At 37.0% G+C, this 24930-nt stretch overlaps 1 protein-coding gene across 2 annotated transcripts in view; it reads left to right on the forward strand.

Annotated features, from left to right (window-relative positions):
• The window catches only part of LOC114454889 (dehydrogenase/reductase SDR family member on chromosome X-like), a 53728-nt gene extending 37975 nt beyond the window's left edge, over window positions 1-15753 (forward strand). For both annotated transcript variants that reach the window (XM_028435749.1, XM_028435750.1), the window contains 4 exons: window positions 2931-3032; window positions 4905-5112; window positions 6708-6915; window positions 13086-15753. In XM_028435749.1, the coding sequence (XP_028291550.1) occupies window positions 2931-3032; window positions 4905-5112; window positions 6708-6915; window positions 13086-13253 (686 nt within the window). In that variant the 3' untranslated portion in view covers window positions 13254-15753. The remainder of the gene's footprint in view (window positions 1-2930; window positions 3033-4904; window positions 5113-6707; window positions 6916-13085) is intronic.
• Window positions 15754-24930: the final 9177 nt, after the last annotated feature.

Genomic DNA, 24930 nt, shown 5'->3' on the forward strand with positions numbered 1-24930 from the left:
AAATGGGACAGTATGTATTAATACTGCTCCCCAGGGATGGGTTAAAATGCAGAGGACAAATTTCAATATATGTGTAACAACATATACATGACCAATAAAGGCTTAAAGCCAATTTAATTTAATTTAATTTAATTTAATTTTAATAAACATCCATCCCATCCATTTCTGACCCGTTTGGTCCTTTTTTCAGGGTCGTGGGGGTCTGCTAGTGCTTATCTCTAACTCTCATTGGGCATTGGTACAGCCTGGCAGGGCGCCAGTCCATCGCAGGGCAACACACACACAGACAATCACTCACATTAACTCCTACGGGCAATTTAGAGACTCCAGTCATGTTTTTGGATTATGGGAGATGGCCGTAGAAAACCAACACAAGCACGGGAAAAACAAACTCCATACAGAAAGGACCCAAGTGTCCACCCCAGGGCTTGAACCCATGATCTTCTTGCTGTGCCTCGTCTTGCTGAGCCTCTTATTTTGAAAGGAATGATAGAAAACACATTTTAACACACACGATGTGTCCAATAATTGATTTTTATCAAGGCTGAGGTTTATAGTAGATCATGAAACATCCTCTGATGGATGACATTTTACTCCCTTGGGGCTTTCAAGATATTACCAACCTTTCTGAAAGGCATCCGTCTTGGGGAAACAGTTCAAGTACAGGAGAAGTGGGGGTTGTGCACAACACAAACAACCAAAATAATCTGATGTGTGAAGTACACATCTTAGAACTGTAAGTTTATGTAAGCAGAATGTGAGTGCACAGAGATTGGCAGTCGTCTCTCTCTCTCTCTCTCTGTCCGTTTGTTCTTCCACTTCCTTTCACTCACGCACACAATCTGCAGGAGGTGAGTAGCATGGCGTGGAGATAAGGCCGCTATCAGACCTTCATCAGCCACAGCTGCACTCTCGTCTGTCTCTACTGTCTTTTTCTCCATCAGCTCCATCACCTTCCTCCCCCCTGCTCTTCCTCTGTCCTCGTCCTGTCTGTCCATTATTTTTGACCCTTCGTGGGCATGATGGAGTCACTGTGGGGAACAAAATATTATTTTCATCTTGTTTCTGTTGGCATTAAATGTTAAAAGAGAAAACAATATATATAACAGATGTAAAAAGTATTGAATGTTACTACATTTCAAAGCTTTTTTTTAAGATTTATGTTCATATCTTATAAACTTGAATGTTAGCAATAGAAAAGTGTATGATCCTGAGGCTTGATGCAGCTCCAGGCTGACTTGTCAGATCCAGAAACCTTATAATGCTATGTTTCAATTTCTCAGTGTGAATTTAGTCTTTTTTTAAACTGCCTGATTTGAAAACATAAAACCAAAAATGTAGCAAGGAAAAACAAATTCAGTGTAGTGTAATCATTTTTCTTCTCAGAAATCTCAACTGTACTGTACATCTCCAACGATTTACTTCCTACTCTTGAAGGTATTTATTGTGTGTTGGTGTGAGTTTGATGATAGCAGATGTGATCGCAGAAAACGGACGGGAAAGACAAAAAAGCAATCTGATTTATTCTTTATTTATTTCACTTTCTTTTGGGCCTCAACGTGACATGGATTTCAGTGTAATAAACCCATTTGTATAAATTCTCTGAAGGATATGAAATGTTAAATAATAATAATAATAATAATAATTTTATTCAATTTTGGGAAGTTTTATAGCCAGCAAAGTCATTGAAATGCCAAAAAATTATGAAACGGAAAGGAATATTTTCATTGAAATGAAATTTAAAAAATTTTGAAATGTAAAATTGGAGATCTTAGAGATGTTAAAAAAGAAAAGAAAACAGGAAAGGAACTAAAAAGTAGATCCAATTTGACTACTTTATTTAGTAGCATGCAAGGTTCAGATATCGGATTTATATATAAAAGGCACAATACAATAGCAATAGCTCATTTCCATCTTTGAACACACAGTACAATGAAATATAGCCATAAAAGTACAAGGGATTTAAATATGCTGACATAGATTTGACCGTAAGTAAACAACCAAAGATCAAGGCTAAAAATGCTAAAGTGCATCACATTATCCAAAGAGAATGATGAAATTATGCCCAAATGATGTTACTGCATGTTACCCTGTTGTTAAAAAGATTAAATCAATTAATCCCACAATGCCTTCTTGCGTATGAAATATATTTAAATTAATGGAGCTCAAGATTCATCATCTATTTATTCAACAGTTCCTCTTCCTTTTAAAATACTAAACTGGTAGATAGAAAACTGTTGCCTCCTCTTCAGTCAGTTCATATTCCTGCACTATTACTTCTGCTTGAATGTAAGAGAACAACAACAATGAAAATAGCGCAGCTATTTGGTCTTTTAGTTGTGAAGTCTTTGCTGCATCTAAAAATTTGATTTTAAATAATGAAATAGCAATTTTTTTTTTTAATTAAAGCAAAAAGAGTAGAGATACACTGAAGATGTTGTATTGCGGAGGCAAACATTAGGTTTTTTTTTACATAAAGTCTAAAAGTCTGAAGGCTCAGTCATTCCAAGTCATGTTTAATTTTTGAACTCTGAGCAGATAAACCCGTTTAGATGAAATGTGAATCATCTTCAAAGCAGACGTGTTTTAAACTGACACTGTTCAAGGTGGTTGAAGGTAAAATTTCTCTGCACATGCGCGCACACATGGTCACTTTCACGCTCTGATGACAGCAGATCCTGGGCATTGATCTCTTACCTGTGTTTTTCTCATACATTAGACACAATGTGCCAAACTTTAATGGAGCTCAGGTGAAATTATTAGGTTGGAATGAAGGGAAAAAGCTGCTTTTACTGTAGTGTAGAAATCCCCAGAGACGGCTGTAAAAGCTAATACATTCTTTAATGTGTTACCAGCACCTTGGCTAGTGGGGATTATCCTTTCACAATGGCTTTGATATAAATGTGTGTGTATGTGTGTCTTTGTTGCAGTGGAGTTCAGGAAGCTGGACCTCGCCTCTTTGGAGTCCGTCCGTCTATTTGCTCAGCGCTTTAAAAAGCAGGACCTGCCGTTGGACGTTCTCATTAATAATGGTAAGTAGTTTCGATGTCGTGTTCTGGAAATCGTCGGGAGGTGTAGAAGAGTATATGTAAAGCAGTTTATCGTGTATTTAAGCAGGAAAAGTCAAAATCCTGTGCACGGCAGTGTGATTCATGTGCTGTCACCTGACTGACTTTAAAAGGATTCTGATTCCTTAAGCTGAGCCTCAGGCCCCTGAGGAATCTTTTTATACACATACATACATATATGTAAATCCTGCTTCACTGAAACCAGCTGACATGTCTCAAGATATTCCACATTTACCATTAGGAAGATTTTAGTGACAAAAGATGTACATTCCGAATCAAGTGATCTACTTTCAGTTTATGTTTATTTTTTTTAATTATTTGTACTTTGTCAGGGTTGAGGTCAATTACAGTTTTTTTTTTTTTTTTAAATAATTTTATTCATGAAAGGCAAGTCACAGACATCATTGTATACAAAAGCGTGCAATGTCCTTTTCCTTTTATACATTTGAAGAATTTGGACCAAAAACTTGATCCCAACAAACAAAACAAAGAAAACCCACCTTCCCCTCACCCCAAACCCCCTGACAAAATAGAGATGATAATAAAAAAAAATAAAAAAAAAAATATATATATATACATACATATACCCCCATATATACACATGTTCACATACACGTACAGCTACACATCTAAACATATGAACCATGCATGTACTCAGACACATCCGTATACCTGCTTGAATAGCTGTCATTAGCAGTACAGAATAGATATCGATGGCTGCCTACTCCCTGGTTGTCAAGGGGACCAGTTATGCTGGCATATTTTATAGTGAATACGTCGTGGGGGGTGGTCATCTGCCGCTGGTGGACCGGTATAGAGGGAAGTAGTGCTCACATATGACCCCACAGTGGGTGCTTACAGATAGACTTCCTTAGCTGGGAGCCCATCCAAATAGTAGAGCAATGGTCTCCAGTGGGAGTAAAATCTGTGAGATGAGCTTCTGAGTGAGAACTTGATTTTTTTCAGTTTAAGAAGAGAGAAAATGTCATGTAACCAAACTTTGACTGATGATGGTTGGGGAGACAAGAGGATCCGTCGACGAGCAATAAGGGAGGCGAAGGCTGTGACATTATTTTGACTATTTTTAGTACGAAGTACGTCTGGAGGTTTGCCAAAAATGCCGATACGTAGGGTTGGAATTATATTAATGTCCAAAATATCTGAAATTGTTTTAAAGAATAGTTGCCAAAATTTTGGACAGTTTGGGACATGACCAAAACATGAGTGAGGTTGCATGGGGTTTGTGAGCATCTGTTGCAATTTTGATCAACTGTGACTGGATAGAGCTTTTCAGAGTTTCTCCTTACTATAGTCAATTACACTTACAGTTTTTAATTACTGTATTTTTCAGACTATAAGGCGCACTATCAATGAACGGGTCTGACCGGGTCTATTTTCATACATAAGGCGCACCGATTTGTTATTATTATTATTATTATTATTATTATTATTATTATTATTATTAAGGCTCATTAAGCGAAACAAAATAGTCAAACTTTATTCAACTCATTAACAATAATTCTCAACATTGTTAAGGTTTAACATAAAATATAGAGCATTACACTCACTTTTTCAGTTCAGTATGTTGAAGCACAGTACAGGTACATATCACTCCACAAGACATCTGACTATGGTAGCCCTGAAGCGCCAAAAATCCATCAAGTGGTGCAGCTTCACAGTTTACCAAAGTTGTACTAAAACATTTTGATATATTAATTTCATACATAAGGCGCACCTGATTATAAGGCGCACTGACCAGTTTTGAGAAAATTAAAGGATTTTAAGTGCGCCTTATAGTCTGAAAAATACGGTACATATGTTTATGTGTCCGACTAGCTGGTGTGATGCTGGTCCCCGGGGGACGCACGGACGATGGGTTTGAGCCACATTTTGGAATCAACTATCTTGGGCACTTCCTGTTGACCTGGTTACTCCTGGATAAATTAAAGAATTCGGGGAACTGTGGCTCCAATGCCAGAGTGGTCAATGTCTCATCGTCGGCTCACAGCCTGGGGGAGATCTGGTTAAATGACCTAAATAGTTGGTAGGTTAAACACACACACACACACACACACACACACACAAAACTATTTCACTCTGAAGAGCAGGTGTTGCAACAGTCTTCCTGAATATTGAAATTTAAAACTATTACTCTTCCTTTTTTGATCCCTTTCTACACTCACCAGCACAGGCAACCTCATAAGTCGCACAAAAAAAAGCATATCAAATGATTTGGTTTGTTAAAGTGTTTCTTTCTGTGTGTTGTAATATTGCACCATGTAGATATCAAACAATAAAGTTCAAAAAAACATGTAAAAAGGCCTTTTCAGAACTAAATTAAAGACACAGTGATGCAAACACCCGAGAGAAACATGAAATGTAATCATTTTAAAGTAGTACATTATTACACAAGTGCAAAAATTATGCTCTGGGTAATTACCAAATAGTTAGCCTGCTATGGAATGAAGATACATAGCAGCACTGTATCATTAAATGGACTTTCATACCTGCTGCCAAAAGACGTGACATAAATCAGGCCATTTGAGATATTTTTTTTCTTTTCATCCTCTGTTCACTTACCAAGGTGTAAAATGTTGAAGCGCAGCGCAGTGAAAGTAATCAATGTCTATCTTTGTGTTTGGCAAAATATTAGATATTGTTCAATTGAGTGTCACTTCATCTCAACAGCAGCAGGCCAGTAAATTAATTAAACTACAATTTAACTTTTCCATACTTGATGTTTTTGTTAAAGGGATCCTCCACTGTTTTTACAAATGTGGCCTAAAACCTTTTGAAATGTCCTTATTAGGAGATCTATGCCCAACAAAATGCCTTATTTTACACCATATTTGTTCTATTAACTTTTAAAAATGGGACTACTTTACCGTTTTAGAGCCTGTGCTCAGCCATCTTGAAATCATGTGATTGATGACATCACACGGCCCCATTTGCCTGTAAACAACCCATTGTTTTCTATTGGAGTGAAACATTCAGCCTGCGTTTTAGATCATTTAGCAGCTTTTTCGGTCAGAATGCCAACTTGTGCTGCTTTTGGTTGCCCTACATAATCCGGAATAGTTAAAGATGCCAATATTACCCTCTTTTATTTACCAAAACAGGACAAAAAACAGTTGTGACCGGAAAAATAATCTATGACCACAGGGGGCGACAGTTCCCACTCTGTGCTTTGGTAGTAGACAATGAAGCAGAGAAGAAGAGCTCTCATAAGGGACCTTTACCCTACCTTAAACAGTGTGCTGACATACTCTGGTGGCTGAAGTTAGCGAGTAATTCATGAACTGTTGGTGGAATACAGGTTTTAAAAGGGTAAAGTTGTCTTATTTTTAAAAGTTAATAAAAACAAATATGGTGCAAAATAATGCGTTTCGTTAGGCATAGATCTTCTAATAAGGACATTTCAAAGGTTTTAGGCGACGTGTAAAAACAGTGGAGGATCCCTTTAAAGCTACAGAGTAAAACCAAATCACATCACTGAATACTAATATGGTTTCCAAGCTGCAGGAGGCCAACCTAATTTATTCTAGTCATTCTTTTATCAATATTAAATCAAATATCCATGTTGTCTCTTCATCTAGTTCTGACATTGTGTCTTTTGTGTTGTTGTTGTTTTTTTCCCAGTCAGTGCTACTCTGCCCATGCTGCCTACTGCCAAAGTAAGCTGGCACAGGTGTTATTTAGTTCCCACCTCCACTTGGAGATGCAGCGGGGGGGATTCCCAGTGAGCTCCTGTGCTGTTGACCCTGGAATGGTAGATACTGGTCTCTACAGCCACCTGTGGACTCCTCTTCGTCTGGCACAAAGCGTCATCGCTCGCCTTTTCTTCAGGGTAAAACACTCCCACTGTCTTATCGTGCTCCACTCCAACAAAGTCATATAAAATGTACAATATAACGTGCTTTGTAAACACGGAGTAGTATAAGGTTTGAGCCTTTTTTTTTTTTTTGCATTTTGCAGTAATAAGAAGGTCTTATTCGCAGTCTGTAATTGCATGTCTGGAGTTACTTTGGCCTATCTTCTCACACTTCTCTGTGTTCTGGCTCTGATAAGACATTTTCTCTGGTTGCCTCCATTCAGTGCATGTTTTTTTTTTTTCACACCCCTCCCTGTCCCTTTTCTGGCACGGTAGAACGGACGTGATCACCAGCTCAACTCGGTTCCCACAGAGAAACACATAATCACATTAATTTATGACACACGTATGGCGTTACGTCACCATTAAGCGACTCTGGGTTTGTTGTTGACAGTACATTCTGTTAATTTCATATTTTCTGTTGCGTAGGGTAACTATAAACCAAGATTTACCCAGACACGTGCTCTTTTCACGGACTGGGTTTCCCAGGGCCCCTGAACGCATCACGTTAATTTAAATCGTAACTCTGCTCATATTTGTTCTATCGGAGAAATTCCACCAGTTTATGAAAGATAATAAGTTGCTCTTTACAGCCAGTGTCGGTGCATTGCGGTAATTTTACTCACACGTAACGGAAACATTAAAGATGCCGCTTTGTTTTGACGAAATCGACACAAGGAACATAGAGAACCAAGTGAGTGAGAAAGAAAGAGATTAAAACAGACCAAATAACGGTGGATTTATTAAAAATGAAAGACTCTCTCTGACGATAAAAACCACCATGAATGGAGGTTCAAATGGATTTAAAAACAAAGGAGGAAACTGAGCCTATAAAGGTAAGATCAGTTTAATTTCTGGATCAATAAATGTCGTTCTGATTTTGTGGAGCTAGTCTTTGTGTACGTTAATATAAGTGTAAATAGATGCTTTTAATGTGTGAGACAATTTAGGACAGAGTATTTGTGTGTTTGTTTAAACTTTGTGTGTGTGTGTGTCCATCTGATCATATTTATCTCCATCACTTTCAGTTTTCCTTTTGATGAACATGACAATATGTAACTCTTCTTTTATTTCTCCTTCTTTAAGTCCATGCAGAGTGGACACGCCTCTACCTGGACATTAAAACCATGAGCTGATCCTAGTTTCCATCATCTGATCTAGACCCATCACTTCTACAGACAACAGACAGAATAAAGCTCAGAGTCAACATGGGATGCACTTATTTATTGAAATGTATATTAAATGATTATTTAATTTTCTGTAATTTTATTTTTTAGGAGATGTTTTTAATTGTTTCAATAATTTAGAGACTTAAGGAACAGATTGTTATAATGCATAATAAAGGTGATTTACTTGAGTCAGCACTAATTTCAGATTTTTTTTAAGTCTTTGTATAAAAATACTTTAACAGGACAACAATGATGTGCAGAGCTGCAGTAATGGTGGCTTCATACAATAATAATAATAATAACAACCACTGCACACGCCACCAGAGAAGCTTCCAGTGAATAATTTACAAATAAAAAAAAAGTTCACTGATGGTGACATTGAGATCTCAGTGTCACCATCAGTGAACTATTATTTTTATTTTTTTGTAAATTATTCACTGGAAGCTTAGATATTGTGTGACAAAGATATCAAAGTTTGTTGTTTTGAAAAGTCATATTTATGATTAAAAGTTATGATTGTATTATATTCTAAAGTTTAGAATTATCTGGCTCGTCTTCCTTTCTTTCTGTTCACAGCATAACCTTATATTTAGTTCTACAAAATGTGTTTACAGCTAATTTTACTGATTGTTGTTACACATCATCCTGCATGTGCATTATATACAGTATAAATGTGTAGATTTAACCAACTGTTGGAGAAACCATTTTATTAAATACAAAGCAAACGACATGCAAACAGAAAAACAAAGGTAGAAATTGTGTATTTAAATTATGAAATTAGTGATTTGTTAAAGTGCTGAGGTGCAGCGGAGGGTCTTCTTCTGCAGAGACGTGATGATGAAGGGTCCGAGTAAAACCCAAAATTCCATGGTAAATTTGAGGGTATAAACATGCATATAAACACATTAATGGTATATTAACCCATATAAACCAAAAAATATAGAAATGGGACATTTTACAGCTGCAAATGTGTAACATATTACTGGTATTTTGAGAACAGGACACATGTAGATTTCTGAGCAATTCATTATAGTTGTGCAGGACTAACAGGAACTCCACATACTGAAAATTGGTATTGCCACATGTGCACTAACACGACACGACCTAAGAAGAGAACTAAAATAAGATTAAAAATAAATAAATAGTTGCAACAATTTGCAGTCTTCTGCTGTCATAATATTCCCATCCTTGTACTTCCAATGTTTAAATGTTTTGTTTTTAAGGTTCATGCTACATTTTGCAAAAGGTTGCACTTTATTTCTGGCTTATTGATTTTTGTTTGGAAAATTATTACCCTTTCTTTCAGACATTTCATTTATTTGGGCGTGTATTTGCGATATTCTGTTTTTGGTTACATTTAGATGAATAAATTAATACACTACACTTTGCTCCCCAAGACACTGTGTTTGTTTTCATTCTACAGAGTTTGTGAGTATGTGTCCCAGAACACTGAAACACCATATATATATATATATATATATATTTATATTATTTATACATTAGCAGTAGTACAATGTCCAATTTCCATTTTTTTCTGGGTTATGGTACCTGGGCGGTACCAACGTCATCACATTTTGCGCGCGGGTCGAGTCGAGTTGTGCGTGCGCATGCGCGGCCAACCGTGCCAGTCTGGCACGCTGTTTGGACCACCTCTTCTAGCAGGACCATCGGGCTGTTAACCCCCCTGTGGTGCAGTTCACACCTACGCATGCCAGACAATGGCCCCCCATGGTTTCACACATGCACAGAGCTGGTTAGGAACGGCCCTGGTTGCCAGTGTGAGTACACCCTAAATCCCACGTTTGTCTTTGCATTATTGTCCATATTATTAAACAGATGGTGTCCCGTGTTTCGATGTTGCAGCCTTGAGTATTTGTCAATACCGGTACGATAAGATATCAGCACATGTCATACATACTTTTATTGCTTATTTTGTAGTGTGTAATGTTAGAAAAGGCTTGATCAAGTGATATAGGTATGATAAAACTGACCAATTTATTGTTAAGCAATGGCTTACATCCATTTTTCTCTTACAATTAAGAATATTCTATAATTGAATAAAATAAAACATCAATAAATCCAATAATAGAAAAAAAAACATTATTTATTTATATATATATATATATGTATATATATATATACTGTATATATGAACAGATTTGATGTGATATGTGTAAAGTTTATTCCCTCAGCCACAAACACAGTTGTGGACGGGGTTTGTGTTAGTGTGTGCATGTGCATGCGTTCCTATTTTGATCTCACATGAAAACACCATCAGTGAAACTTGTTGTGCTGCTGGAAATGAAACCATGCTCCTCTGTTTGTGTTTCACTGTGCAGTGTTGGTTGCATTGCTCCAGGCGCTGTCTCCAGGCTGCTGTTAGCGTCCTCACTGTTTAATGGAAGGAGACGTCTGTGCATGTCTAAACCCCCTAAGTGTAAATGTCACACGCCTTTGCCCGTAAGCGCGACCATTGGGAAGCTTCGGCCCCACATAAACTACAAACACATTAATCTCAAGCTTAATGCATTTAGTAAATAACACTTACACACCTCTTTACACACAGAGACACAAACAAACAAGCAAGCAAACGGTTATTCATTCCATTTACGGTTTGTTTCATTTACTGGATTTTCGAAGAATATTTTCTCTTCCTTTCGTTTTGATTTTGTAGATTAGCTTGTTTGCATCTTATTGTAGCCATGGTCGTGACGTGGCTGGATGCGAAAACAGGAAACGGCGCTGGCTAAAGCATAGATATATATAAACACTAGATGATGCAAGCGGGATTCGCCAGCGTAGCTCAACGGCGGCCATCTTACCCCAGACAACTGATGTTCTAACATTCTGACGTGATCTACGGCAGCTGTTGGAAGTGATCAGCGTAAACAAAAATACCCTTAACTCGATGAAATATTGACGGATTTACAAACGCTTTGCCTTATTACAAACCTTATTATAAGTAGGTATGACATAGGATGCTTGACATGTTGAAATTGCCGCTTGTCGTTAGAAAATTGGTTGAAAATTGAGCAAGTTAGGGTTATTTAAATAGTACATGCACCATTGACATCTATGTAATGAGTTTCTGTCATTTTCACTTTCTCCAGCGGGCCGATATGGATGCTCTGAAGGACCGGATTTGGCCCACGGGCCTTTAGTTTGACACCCGTGCCTTAACTGAACAGAATGTAGATAAATATCATTTTATCATAACAGCTAACAGTTGAAGTATTTCAACATTCGTTGCAGTGATGCTTCCGTTCACTTTGTAGCTTTTGCGTCCGTGTTTTTTTGTTTGCCTCCGTGTTTTTATATGGTTCAACATATCTCGACCCACTCCTTTATATTTCAGGGGTTTACGCATGTTTTGTGTCTTTTTCGATGGTCTTGGAGCTTCCTCGTCACTTGGTCCTGCCTGTTTCTGTTCTGTGTTGATTGAACCACGTTTGCCTCACGTATAGCAACAAATGCAGTGCAATGAAAGTAACCTTGGAGTGTCTTCTGCTCCAAAAAAGCAGCAAGAGTAACTAAAATAGGGATAAAAAAGGGTAAAAAAAAGAAACATCTTTTGAAAGCAGAATGCGTAGCAATTATGAATAACGAGTTGAATCGTGTATTCAGGGATTTATACAGAAAGTTAAAGATGTTGCACTCCTCTTATTTCACAGCAAGTGTAGTGGAATCGGTGCTTGCAGGATGCGATCCTCTATTTGCTCTGCATCTGGGACCATTGTTAGAATGCATCAACACACACACACACACACACACACACACACACACACACACTTTACCCCAAGCCCCCTTATCACAGATGTTAACTGAAAGCGAAACCAGCACCACTCGTATGCATTCAGGCACACATTTGCACATCTTTGTTGTTGTCGTGATAACTTGTTGCTCTTATCGTGCACTTTAGGACTTTTTTTTTTTTTTTTTTCAAAAGTATGTTTGGAGAATATGTCATCTTTTTTCTAGCCATGTGTCATGGGTTGGGGTCAATTACATTTTTTAATTACAATTACGGCTTGAATTATGCATATTCGATTACAACTCAATTACGATGACATTGACCAGCATTTTTTCCAATTATTATTTTTCCTCTGTAAGTCAATTACAATTACTAAAGTCCAATTACAATTAATCACAATTACCAAGTCTGAAATAAATAACGCCATAAGACATAACCTTCTTCTTGTGTTGAGCATTTTTTATGTCAGTATAAACCTCGATTTCAATTATTTTTAAATGATTCTCAAGAGAATTGACAAGTAAACTTGATATGAAACAAATTTTAATAGTTGTGTGTAAGCCATAGAAATGTAACATGTTTCCCCAGGTTTGTGTTTGATTAAATTGTAATTGACAGGTATGTTTTAATAGAATGTCCATGTCAATTACAATTACAAAGTCGATTAATTCAATTCAATTCAATTAAAAAACGCCTTTAGCGGCATGGGAAACAAGTTTACATTACCAAAGCAAGTGTGACACAGGACAATGTACGCACAACAAGAATAAATAACAAAAATAGAAACATTTGTGATGTGTTAAACAATAAAACAGAATAAGAATAGGGTTTCACGATATATGTGTAAAAGAAAATGTACAATTATGTTATAAAGGGGGAAAAGGTTATGTACAGAGTTTTACATATATCCATATACAAGTCCAAGTACATACATATATACTGTACATACATGTACACAAACACTTACATATGTATACAGTATATACATATATATATATATATATATATATATATATATATACATGAATGGACAGACTGTTTATATACTGTATACATAAATGAATACAATTAACTGAATAACAATTCAATTATTGTGGCAAGATGTTTTTTGCATTACAGTTACAATTATAATTATGTCATACATTGTAATTACTTATCAATTACACAATTATGATTTTAATTGATCCCAACCCTGCCATATGTGTTGATGTTTGTGTTTTCTCCAGAGTCCTGCAGAGGGTGCTGCCACTGTGCTATCAGCCGCTCTGTCACCAGCCACGGACGGGGGAGGATACTGGGCCAATGGGCACAAGCAGAGGACCCCACCAGTGACCCTTGACCCCAAGCTTCAACTTAGCCTTTGGGAAGTCAGTCTACAGTTGTTGGGCCTTTAGTAAAACGGGACATAGGGAAGCCCATCAGGACTCAATCTTCTTTAAATGTCTTTCAAAGATGCCAAACCTTCCTTATTATTGGTTTTTTCCCCCCATGACTCACATCAAGTCGTTGGTATCGAGTTCACCGCTGGGCTGTGATTGGTTATTTGGAGAGTGAAAGTCTTCAGTTTTCGTGACCCAAACCTGCCAAAGAAGGGCTACAGGGAATGGAGGACAGTTTTTTTTTTTTTAATTTATTTTATGCTTTGCACTGTGAGCAAACTTTTCCACGCACATTTATTACCACCCCCCTCGGGTTGGTGCAACATGCACTTTCGCTGTCATAGACACCAGGTAGTTGGTGCCAAAACGTGTCAGTCGTGATAATTTTTTGGCAAAGATAAAGTCAACTACCAGGTTACAGCTTTTTTGGAACCTAATGTGGTCTTTGTTTAGGTTTTGCGGCACATCGGCATATCAAAAAAAAGTTTGCTTTGATTGACACATGCAGCACACTGCCTTAATCTCTTTGGTTTGGTTCTTAGTCGAGGATTCATGAGTTCAAAATGTGCCAAAAGTGGCACATCTATAAAAATGAAGAGTTCAAATCAACAATCGAGGCTCAATGATGGCGTCGTAGTCTATTCATCTTATTCCTTGGGGCGCGACTTTGGGCTGAACTTCCTGTGGGACAGAAAACGAAGCAGTTGGCAAGAGTTGAATGAACGACTATTTATTCAGTGTTTTTCAACCTTGGGGTCAGGAAGAGCCCATGTGGGGTCGCCTGAAATTTCTAAAAATTAAAATAGATTTTTGGAATTTTTCCCTTAAATAGGACAAAGCGCGTTTGAAAATGAATTTCTATATGCTCACTTTGTGAAATATAAATATGGTTCAACTAAAATGCAGTAGATATATATGTCTGAGCTCAAACATGATCAAAAAATAATTCTAGATAAAAAAGGGTCACCAGAATTCTTCTAAATGGGGTCACAATCTCAACAAATAGTTGGGAATCACTGATTTAATTCATGGTAATGCAACTTATTCCCTTATTTAATCAATTCAAACTATTTCCATATTAGCCAAGTACGAGAATCTGGGTGGTTTAGTCTAAAAAAATACGCAGAGTTTGCGGGGGCAGGGGGGGCATTGCCCCAGTGGTTAAAACATTTCATTACAGTTTTCCCAAATCCGTTCGTAAAAACACAATTCTTAATAAATATTATACAAATATTTTAAGTGCCATAAAACCAAGTGACTGTACAAAACCTGACCCATGAATTCACGTGTTGTTCTTCTGAAAATACAAGTTATTTTTTGGTGCTCGAGTCATGTGACTTGGTTCTTCTTCTGTTGCGTAATTCTTCTTCGCAATGTAAATGCCAGCTCATGTATGGTACTGCAGCAAAAATGAAACGCCCGCCGGCCTGATTTTATCATGAATTTACAACATGCGTCGACGCAAATTCTTGTCGTCAACATTATCAATTATGTTACTAATCCTTTTTTGCATTGTTGTATGTTACACACATTGTGGTTTCGAGACAGACTTTATATTTCATTAATTTTTTTTTTGCCCCCCCCCCCCGGCAAGAATCTCAGATTCCGCCTATGCTAATAAATACTGCTTGTTGTTCGTATTTTATCCATTTATCACACAGGAAGTTTCACCCGTAATCAGGAAGTGGCAGCCCCGAGAACAAGGTGGATTGGTTAAACTTCAACCAAACAAATGCCTCCAATTGTACAGTAGGAGATCAATCTGAAGTCATCCTATTATTAATAGTGTGACGCTATTTCTTTTCATCGATCATCATTTCACTGGGAGCACTTTGTGTATTTTTTTGATTGCTGTCATTAGCTGCTGTTTGTAGCTATTCAATGAAAAATGGAAGGAGTTCAACTGCACTTACGGAGATACGGAGAACAAACACTGTCACTTCGACTCCCCCCTCTTTCCATTCAACAAAAGATGGTTCTTTTGAAGCCGGTGAAAAATTGCTCTCGTTTGGTCTTTTCTGACCAAATCGCGATTCTACCTTTTGTCAGTTTTTGTTGTTTTCCAGATGCTTTTGGTTATTTCTAAGCTTAGAGACAAAAAAGCAATGATGGGGGAAGCATTCTCCTCTGAATTCTGTCACCATTTCTCATTGTGATCTGTGCTAATCACATTTACTGTGATGTGTGTGTGTGTGTTCAGAATTGGACCCATTTTTTTTATGTTGACAGATAGCACAATAATGTCAAGTCCTGAAGGAAGAGAAAGGGGAAGGATTGGAAAGCACTTTTTTTTTTTTTTTAAACGTTTAAACTGTGATTGGCTCCTCGTGGCTATACTGATACTGCCATTTCCTCGATTGGCGCTGCTCCCGGTGCATTGTGGGATTGAGATTTCCCAGTGGTGAGAATCAAACTCCATCTGCTGATGCTCACACACACACGCACACGGACATAATCTAGGCACAGGCTTATTCAAACAAACACGTCTGTCTCACATGCAAAAAAAAAAAAAAAACACATTCTGCACACAAACACACACTCGACGCCATAATGCCATCTTCACTGTGATTAGAGCTTTTCAGCTGCGTGGATGAAAAGTTATCTCAAATGAAGACATTTCGAATCATTCCTAAGTAACTCCTACATGTGTGTAAAGTTGTTTTTACTTGTTTATCTGCTGTATGTGAAGCAATAGTAATTTACTGAGAGCAGGGCCGCAGCGCCTGAACTTCTACAAAGAACAAAGATACCAGCTTGAACTTAACCATTCTTATTCTTCTTCTTCAGGAACTCACTCTTTCTCTGTGCATGCATGAGTATGGGAAATGAGGGCGTGTACCAGGCAACTTCATATGAAATCTGTGAATTTACAGTATCAGTTTGAGTTGGCGTCTCCGTTGAGGAGCCGAGTTATTCAGCAGGTTCTCATAAATCAGATCCCTAGAGTAGGTTTGAGCTTACCGTACCTGACTGCTGGATAAAGACACAGTGTAGGCCTCATAGATCAATAAATCAAAGATTGTTTTCATCAAGAAAAGATGTGAAACAGTTGAAAATGCTGCTTGGAAAGTGTGTTTTATCTCCACTGTAAATATTCTTATTGACATTGTCAAAATAGAAAGTTTGACCCATTGCATTGTGGGATGTGGTGTCTCGAAGACCAGGGGTGTCAAATACGACGTAGTTTGATGTGCAGATTTTAGGCTGAAAAATGACAAAAGTCCACATTAATGTCCCCGAGTTTGCACTTTGTCATATAAATGATACATAAAGTATGTAACACGCCCACAATATCCAGGCAATAAGTGACAAATATCATGTCCTGCAAGATTGTCTCTTTTAAATGTTCTTGATTTTGTGACCAATTTTGATTTAATTGGCGGGTAATGTTGTGAAATAATAAGGAACATTGAGTTCTTTGAACATTTTGAGTCATGCATGGGAAAATTGCAATCCTCCTAATATTGTGGATATGCATTGCATTTGTATATTTAGAATGATGGGGATATCTACAACTGAATTATTTGGTCATATACACAATAATTCAACTTTTTTACTTCTCCTCCTGTGGGCCAAATTGGATTGTCCAAAGGGCCATATTTGGCCCCAGGGCCTTGAGTTTGACACATGCAGTAGACAGATGCATACAAGTGTTTTTTTTTTTTAATCATTCTTATCATGATTTCTTGTGTTTGCCCCCAAAACTCTGCCAAAGTGACTTCCTGACACTTTTGTGGCAAAGCAATAGCGGATGTTTATTTTGGAGCTTTCATGGAAAGATCTGAATCTGAATGATCCGTGACATCGCCGGGAACAAACTAGTACAAACATGGTGTCAAGTGAATCATTGTTCTACTTGTCTAACGAAGAAGAATCCTATTAAAAATGAGGTAAAAAAACACTTCTACGCATGCGTCTACGGGACTCCACATCCCACAATGCAATGTGCAAAACTATTCTGAAAATGTCAGTGTTTGAATCACATTAGATTAAAACAAACTTTCTAGTTACAATTTATAGTTTTTATCAATTTTAGAGAGGATCAGTGATGTATTGATCTATGACTATTACAATAACACTAGTTATTCCAAACTCCCAATATCTATTTTATCACTTTATTTCTCACCATGCGTCCATTACCAAGAGATCAGTCCTAGTTTTTTCTGCCAATGCCGACACAAGTTCTTATTTTTACCGACCACCACAACTCAACCCGACTTCCTGTTAAACACTGATTAGACAGGATGTTTCACTGAAAGCTCCATTAAACACATGATGGTCCAGGGTGTCCATCACCACCATGAAAGCATCCTGTAAAATAAAAGCAGTATCTCCAGACCAAATGTTTACGATGCGTCAGAAACTCTAGATTACTGCTGCGGTGACTTTAAAAAAAGGAGGTGTGATTGATTAGGCTAAATGTGTGAGATTAAAAACCCTAAAAAATTCCACTCATAAGTGATTCCTTATTTGTGTGAAAAACATTCCTACTTTAAGTTGAATTACTAATTAATTTGTAGAAACATCACTTATTAACGGGGCACTTTGTTTTATCCCTTCAAAGCAACAGATGATTTTAATTCTTAACATGTTTTAACCCTTGATGGACATCTCCAGGCAGAGGTTCTCAACCTTGGTTTCAGGGCCCCATTTGGAGTTGCGAGACACTGGTAGGAGGTCGCCAGATGCCTTAAAGAAACTACAAATATATTCTGTACAATTAGTGCCCATTTTTGCTTATTTTTAGCCTTTTTCTGCAACTACACCAAACTTGCCAAATTTGAACCTATTTTCATCACTTTTTCTTGCCATATTATTTTGCTCCTTTTAATCCATTTTTTGCGACATTACTCCCATTTCTGCCACTTCTCCATTAAATTTTATTACCTTTTCTACCTTCAAGACGTTTTCATCACTTATAAACCCTTTCCACCACTTTTCCCACCTAATGTCACATATGTTGACCCATTGTCACTTTTAACCTCTTTTCACCATATTTCATCATTACTTTTTGCCAATTTAACCACATTGACAATTTTTCATGCCCAATATTTGCCAATTTAAACAAATTGTTCCTACTTTTTGCAATTACATTACCCCAACCCCCCCATGTCTACGACTTTTAAGCCAATATTGACACTTTGAACCATTTTTTATTTTTTTTTAAACCAATTTTTCTGTCTGTTTTTGGCTACTCTAGTTTTCTACTTTTAAAATCCCATTTCACCACCTTTTCCACCATTTTTGGTCAATTTTAACCCATTTAATTTCTGATTAAAACAAGGATTAACATGTTTATGATTACTATATACTATGGCCCAAATAATAATAAACTTCCTGGATAACAGTGGATATTACTGAGATAAATACATAAATGTGGTTATCACAGATTCATAGAACAATGGACCATCATTTTGCTGACTTTATGGAGGGACCCCACAACGCTCTCCCCTTTATTCCCCCCCTATAGATGGCCCTGAGTCCGCATGTCTGTGTTCAACCACCTTCAGCTCCAGTGGGGGTCCCTAATCTCTGATAACTTTATTTTGGGGGTTGTGGACTGAAAAGGTTGAGAACCACTGCTCTATTAGCTGTTTGAGGTTTTCCCCTCATTGTTTTGACTTCTGTGATGTTGAATTCTGCCTTAATCTTTGGTACATACACAGTGGTTGAATTGAACTACTGTTTAGTACCGACTATACGACGACTATCCCTGATTTCATAATTAATCAGTTGAATTGAGATGAATCTATTCTGTAGTGTGAGGCAAACCCACACGAGTGGAGGGTAACGGGATGATGCTAAAGACCGTCTTCACTATCCGAGCACAAGGTTTTCCCAAAGATGGAGTGCTGTAGTGTCTATCTTTGTGTTCATGTTGTTTCGGTGAGCAGAAGTTGCTGCTAAATAATCCATGATGGCTCGGTTATGTATTTAGAAGTGCTCTACTAAGACTGGACACCACAGTGAACTTTCAGAACTTGAATTACAAATATAGAAAAAGAGCCAAAAATAGCTCAACTTACTAAGTGTCTGTGATGATGTTGGTATAATGTCTTGTAGTTGATCATTTCAGATTTATTGAGGCGCGTGTGTGTGTGTGTGATGAATGAAAAACTAATGCTATAATAGCCATTCTCTATGGACTGACCTGGGACTGCATTTATATTAAATGTTCCAGTCCCAAGTTGTGCAAACCCCACATTTGTAGATGTATACGAAGAAATAAATATGTATACAAGACCGAGTCTTTTCAGTGGTACCGTCCCAGCGTCTGCATATATGGGACGTTCCCACCTTTTAATCCACTGTAAAGAGTCTCTTTCGCCCCCTAAAGATTTAAGAAATGTGTAAAAAAAAAAAGAAAGAAAAAAAAGAAAGAAAAGTCTTATTTTTGTCAAATTATTGCATTTTTCTCATTTATTTTTGCTGTGCCTAAGAAGAAACACGGTCATATTTGTGCAATTGTGAATTCTTTCATGTAGTATCGAACTAGTAGAAACTGTAATATGGTCTTGTCCTGTGCATTACTGTGAGATTTTATCTTTGGAGTGACGAGAACTGTATGTGTGTGTGTGTGTGTGTGTGTGTGTGTGTGTGGGAATACATCTGGATACAGGAGTTGATGTCTAATGTTTCAGGGGTTTTTGTTTTTTGTCTAATGGTTGTGACATTCCAGAAGCAGCAGCAGCAGTCCACCTTTTCTATTATCCAAAGCCTCTCAATAAACATATCATTGTGCCACTTGGTCTCCATCTTTTTGCTGTTTGTGCGTGTGTGTGCGTGAGTGAGAAGCTCTTCTTCTAATGACAAGCATGAGCACGTCTGCCTCAAGTGCAGTCTGAACTTTGGAGACGTTTGCAGATCATTTAGGGACACACACACACACACACACCATTAAATCCCCCAGAGCTGTAGAACTGACTAATTCTAACCAATACCTTCAGTTTTTAAACCACACATTCTCTTTTTAAAGCATTTCCATTTAGCCACTAATGTATTTATTACCTTAATATTCACTGATGGCACATAACATTAAAACCACATGCTTTGTATTGATTGGGTTGAATTTTGCTGCCAATACAGCCTTTAATGAATAAAGCTTTTAGATGTTTGTGCTGCATCAAGTAATTAGCCACACATCTTCTGAGAATCTCCAGAATCTACGATTTAAATCACTCTCAAACATAATTGTTTTTTTATTGATTTATTGAGGATATTATCCCCCGCCACAAAGTGTGAAGGGGGATGTAGGTTTCAGCTCCGTTTGTCCGTCTGTCTGAGTTAAATTGGGCAGCTGTTCTCAGAAACCGATTAAAATAGGATAACCTAATTCGGTGTGTGGCTTCAGGGTATCAATACCTCGATGGAGTTCGAAAATGAGAAGAGCGCAATTCTTTTTCCGGAGTTATTTCTTGTTCCATTTTTTTTTTTACTCCGTTCGAGGCATCTTCAAAGGGGACAGCTGTTCTCAGAAACCGATTAAAATAGGAAAACCAAATTCGGTGTGTGGCTTCAGGGTATCAATACCTTGATGGAATTCGAAAATGAGAAGCGCACCATTATTTTTTTATTGCCCTTTTTTCCATTATTCTTTACTCTGATGTATCATTAAAGGGAACATCTATTCTTAGAAACGGTTTAAGGTAGTTAGTAATTTTATATTCTGATGTGATAATATTTTCTTATGTATACATCTAAGTTCTTAGATTTAGGACATTTAGGAAAAGGTTGTGAGTTATGATGACAACCAATCTGGCAGGGGATGTAGATGACTCATTTATTCTTCACTCTTTTTCTTTCTATTTGATTAGAATATACAGTATATGCTTATGTTTGAGTTATACTAGAGCAGGGGTCACCAACATTTCTGAAACTGAGCTACTTCATAGGTAGTGAATAGTCTGAAGGGCAACCAGTTTGAAAAGCACTTTCTTTATACTAAATGTTCACGGTCTCACTTTCATTAGGGGTTAGATAGTTAAGGCTAGCAGTAACTTTAAAAAGGTAAGAAATGTTTAAGTTTCAACATGCAACACTTTATTTCTCCTAATTTATGCAATTGTTTCATTTTCATTACATTTTATAGAAAAATATCATCTTCCCATTGTACGAGCTACTAACCAACAACTTTTAACTAATCGTAAAACATGTAACATTTGTAAAGTCAAGTCAAAGTGTTTATTGTCATCTGTACAGTTAGAAACACGTTTCCCTGTACAATGAAATTCTTGCTTTGCCGACCGCCAGTGAATGCCTACGTAATAAAGGAATAAATAATAAAGGAATAAATCGAGATAAAAGAACTATAATAAATACAGTGGCATGCAACACTGTTATTCAACAAAACCTGAACATTAAATACAAAACACCTGTACAATTAAAAATACAAATATATTAGCTATACAGAGGAGAGGTGATATATACAATGGTATGTGCATAAAAGCTGTTTCATAATAGAGAGACATGGTGTTAGCTGTGCATGGGCGCATCTAAAGTGCGAATGCAGGTGGTGTGCAAAGTACAGTGGAGAAGGGGGGGGGGGGGGGGGGGGGGGGGGGGTGAATGAATAGTTCATTAGACTCCGATCACTCATTTAGGAGTCTAATGGCCGAGGGGAAGAAGGAGTTTTTGAGTCTGCTGGTCCTGCATTTCACACTTCTGTACCTCCGGCCTGAGGGTAGAAGTGTGAACAGTCCGTGTTGGGGGTGAGTGGAGTCCTTGATGATGGCGGCAGCTCTCCTGTGGACTCTGCGCTTGTAGATGCTCTGCAGAGAGGGCAGCGGAGACCTGTAACAAATGTCATTTTACAAAAATCCACCTTATATCACATATTGTCTTACATACCACTGACCATTTAAATGTTTTGCCACAATTTTCAGTGAAAATAAACATTTAAATATGGTAAAATTAATACTAAAACATTATCATGTGCAGCAGTATTTCACTGTACTAAGCACTAACTCCACCTCTCATATGTATTTATCTTTGTGAGTTTGAATCCTGGAAAGTAAATCAGATTTTAGATGGAACTCATTGGTGACTAGAGCTCCTGAGGGCCCCTCACATGGTCCATGCGGGCTACCTGGTGCCTGCAATCACCGTGTTGGTGACTCCTGTACCAGAGGTTATATCGCACTTGAAAAAATGTTTTTTTTTTTTTTTTAAATGGATTTGTTTAGGCTATTTTTCAGTGTCTTCCAATTTATTTTTTATTCAATTGTGGAATATTCTAATGTTTTGTTTAAGGTTAAAACTCTCTTGATATCACATTATCAAGCCTTTTCTAACATTTCCACACTACAAAATAAGTTCTTATTAAAGGCATGTATGATTCATGCTGATATTGTATCAGCCAATTATTGAGGCAGCATTATTGATATTGAAAATCAAAAAGTTCTATGAGGACATCTGTAGTTGCCAGAACCGGCTGAGAACTTCCCACCATTAAAGTATATAAAACGCTATATTATATATATATATATATATATATATATATATATACACACACACACACTCTTTTACATCTAATAAAGTGTTGATAAATTGTATCGTTTTCTTGAGTGAAATTGATTCTCAGATTGTCAAACTTCTCATTTCACTCGTTTCTCTGTTGTTGATTCACCATATTTTCATTTCCTAGACGTCTGTTGATAGCCATGATGTGACACTAGATGTGTGTGATTGACACATCTCTGATCCAGTCATCTATAGTATTAAAACTCGACATGTTCAAAGCTACCAACGTGTCAAGATGAAGAGTTTATCTCTGACTTTCAGGTGACCTGTCTGCGCTAGTAATGTTCAGGCCGACTGCTGTCACGTGAAAACTTTGAGATACTTTGACATTTTATTAATTCAGACTTAAAGTCGACTCAGAAATGTTAGACTTAATATCATGGCATCTCAAATAATCATGGAGGATTTTTTTTTTTTTTACATTTTTACATTTTTACATTTTTACACCACTTATTCAGAATCAGAATCAGAATCAGAATCATCTTTATTCGCCAAGTGTATGTTGTACACACGAGGAATTTGACTCGGTCAACTGTGCTCTCTCCAATAGTGAAAACAATTCAATAATAAACAATCAACTAGAAGAGATGATAATAAGTATAAACATAAGTATAAATATAAACAGTAGTTAGACTATAATGTGCAAATAACAAGATGATAATAATAATAATAATAGTATAAAAAAAATAAATAAATACAAAATAAAAAAAAAATAAGATAAAAAGAAGGGAAAAATAATAGAAAAGAAAGGTAATAATAAAATATAATATTAATAAAAGGAAAATAGTGCAGTAGAGCATTGATAAGTAGTGCAGGAGAACATTCATGCATTTAACTAAAAACTAAAACTGTCATCCTCAGCTCATTGCTGCTGTGCACAACGTAAAGGTGTGAAACAAACCGCAGAGCGCTCAGTTCAAATTCATGATGCCACTCGCATGCTGAAGATTTAAAGAGTCCACTTTGCATAATTTAGCAGGTATAGCAGATTGCTGCAGATTGAAGAGCCCTCCAACATATAACTCAGCTCTCCTTTAAAACACGTGTTGTTTTTTTCCTCTGTTCGCGGACACAGGCTTAGCTTTTTATTGTCCTGAAGTGAATTATTAGTTCACTCACTGACACTTTTACTGAACACAGTAATAACAGCGAAGTCCAATATTGTGGTCTAGTTTTCCCACATCACTGAATCCTGCTCAACTCACAGGAGTTTACACACCTGCAATACAAATACGGTACAATTTGTCCTAAAATGTAGATTTAACACGTTGGTTTAACATGTAATACACTATAATTTAAGACAAGAGCAATTTTCACTAATCCAGGTTAATCTCTGGGGAAGACATACAGTTCAAAAACACTACATTACATACATAGTTGTTCTTTTTGGAAAACGTTATGCCCACTACAATCAGAGACAGATCCTAAAATTGCTCATTTTGAGGCAACTCAAAACATGGTTGTGTACAGCAAGCTGACTTTAACCCACCAATGGAAACTGTACTCATCTAATGACACTAATTTATGCACTTTACAAATTTATGCTAATGTTTGTCGCTGCTTTCTAGTGTTTTTCATTCACGCTGCTAATTTGTGAGCACTTTAGAATATATGCTGCATGTATGTAAAGCTGCTGTATGCAGGGTTCCCTATATGCATATTTTATTGATTGGTTTTGGCACCGTCCATAAGTCTTTGTTGACATGGTTTTTTTTGCTTTTTTCACGTGTTTGAACTCTGTTGAACAACAAATTGAAGTTAGCTGAAATGCTAAATTTGGCATATTTATGTGCCGTTACGTCCATTAAAATGCGTTGTCCCTTCCAAATGAACAAAATTAAAATTGCTCAAATTTTAAAGTTTAAATGATTAGTAAGTAGAAAAAAATGGGCATTTTTCCTACAGTACCATAACATGAACTGCTGGGCGCAGTGTTGCTTCACCTTTTAGCTTGTGAAGAAGAATTGCGCAACAGAAGAAGAACCAACCTAAAGTCTGAAATGTTTTGGAGCATTTCACTAAAAACTTATACTACATGTTTTATGGCACTTAAAATAATTTTATATTATGTACATTTTATTAAGAATAGTATTATTTCGAATTAATTTGGGAAAACTGTAATGAAAACTTTTGATCACCCCCCGCCCCCTCATTTTTCTGGGAAAAATATCAC

The sequence above is a fragment of the Gouania willdenowi genome, chromosome 21 (genome assembly GCF_900634775.1).
Source record: "Gouania willdenowi chromosome 21, fGouWil2.1, whole genome shotgun sequence".
Classification (NCBI taxonomy): Eukaryota; Metazoa; Chordata; class Actinopteri; order Blenniiformes; family Gobiesocidae; genus Gouania; species Gouania willdenowi.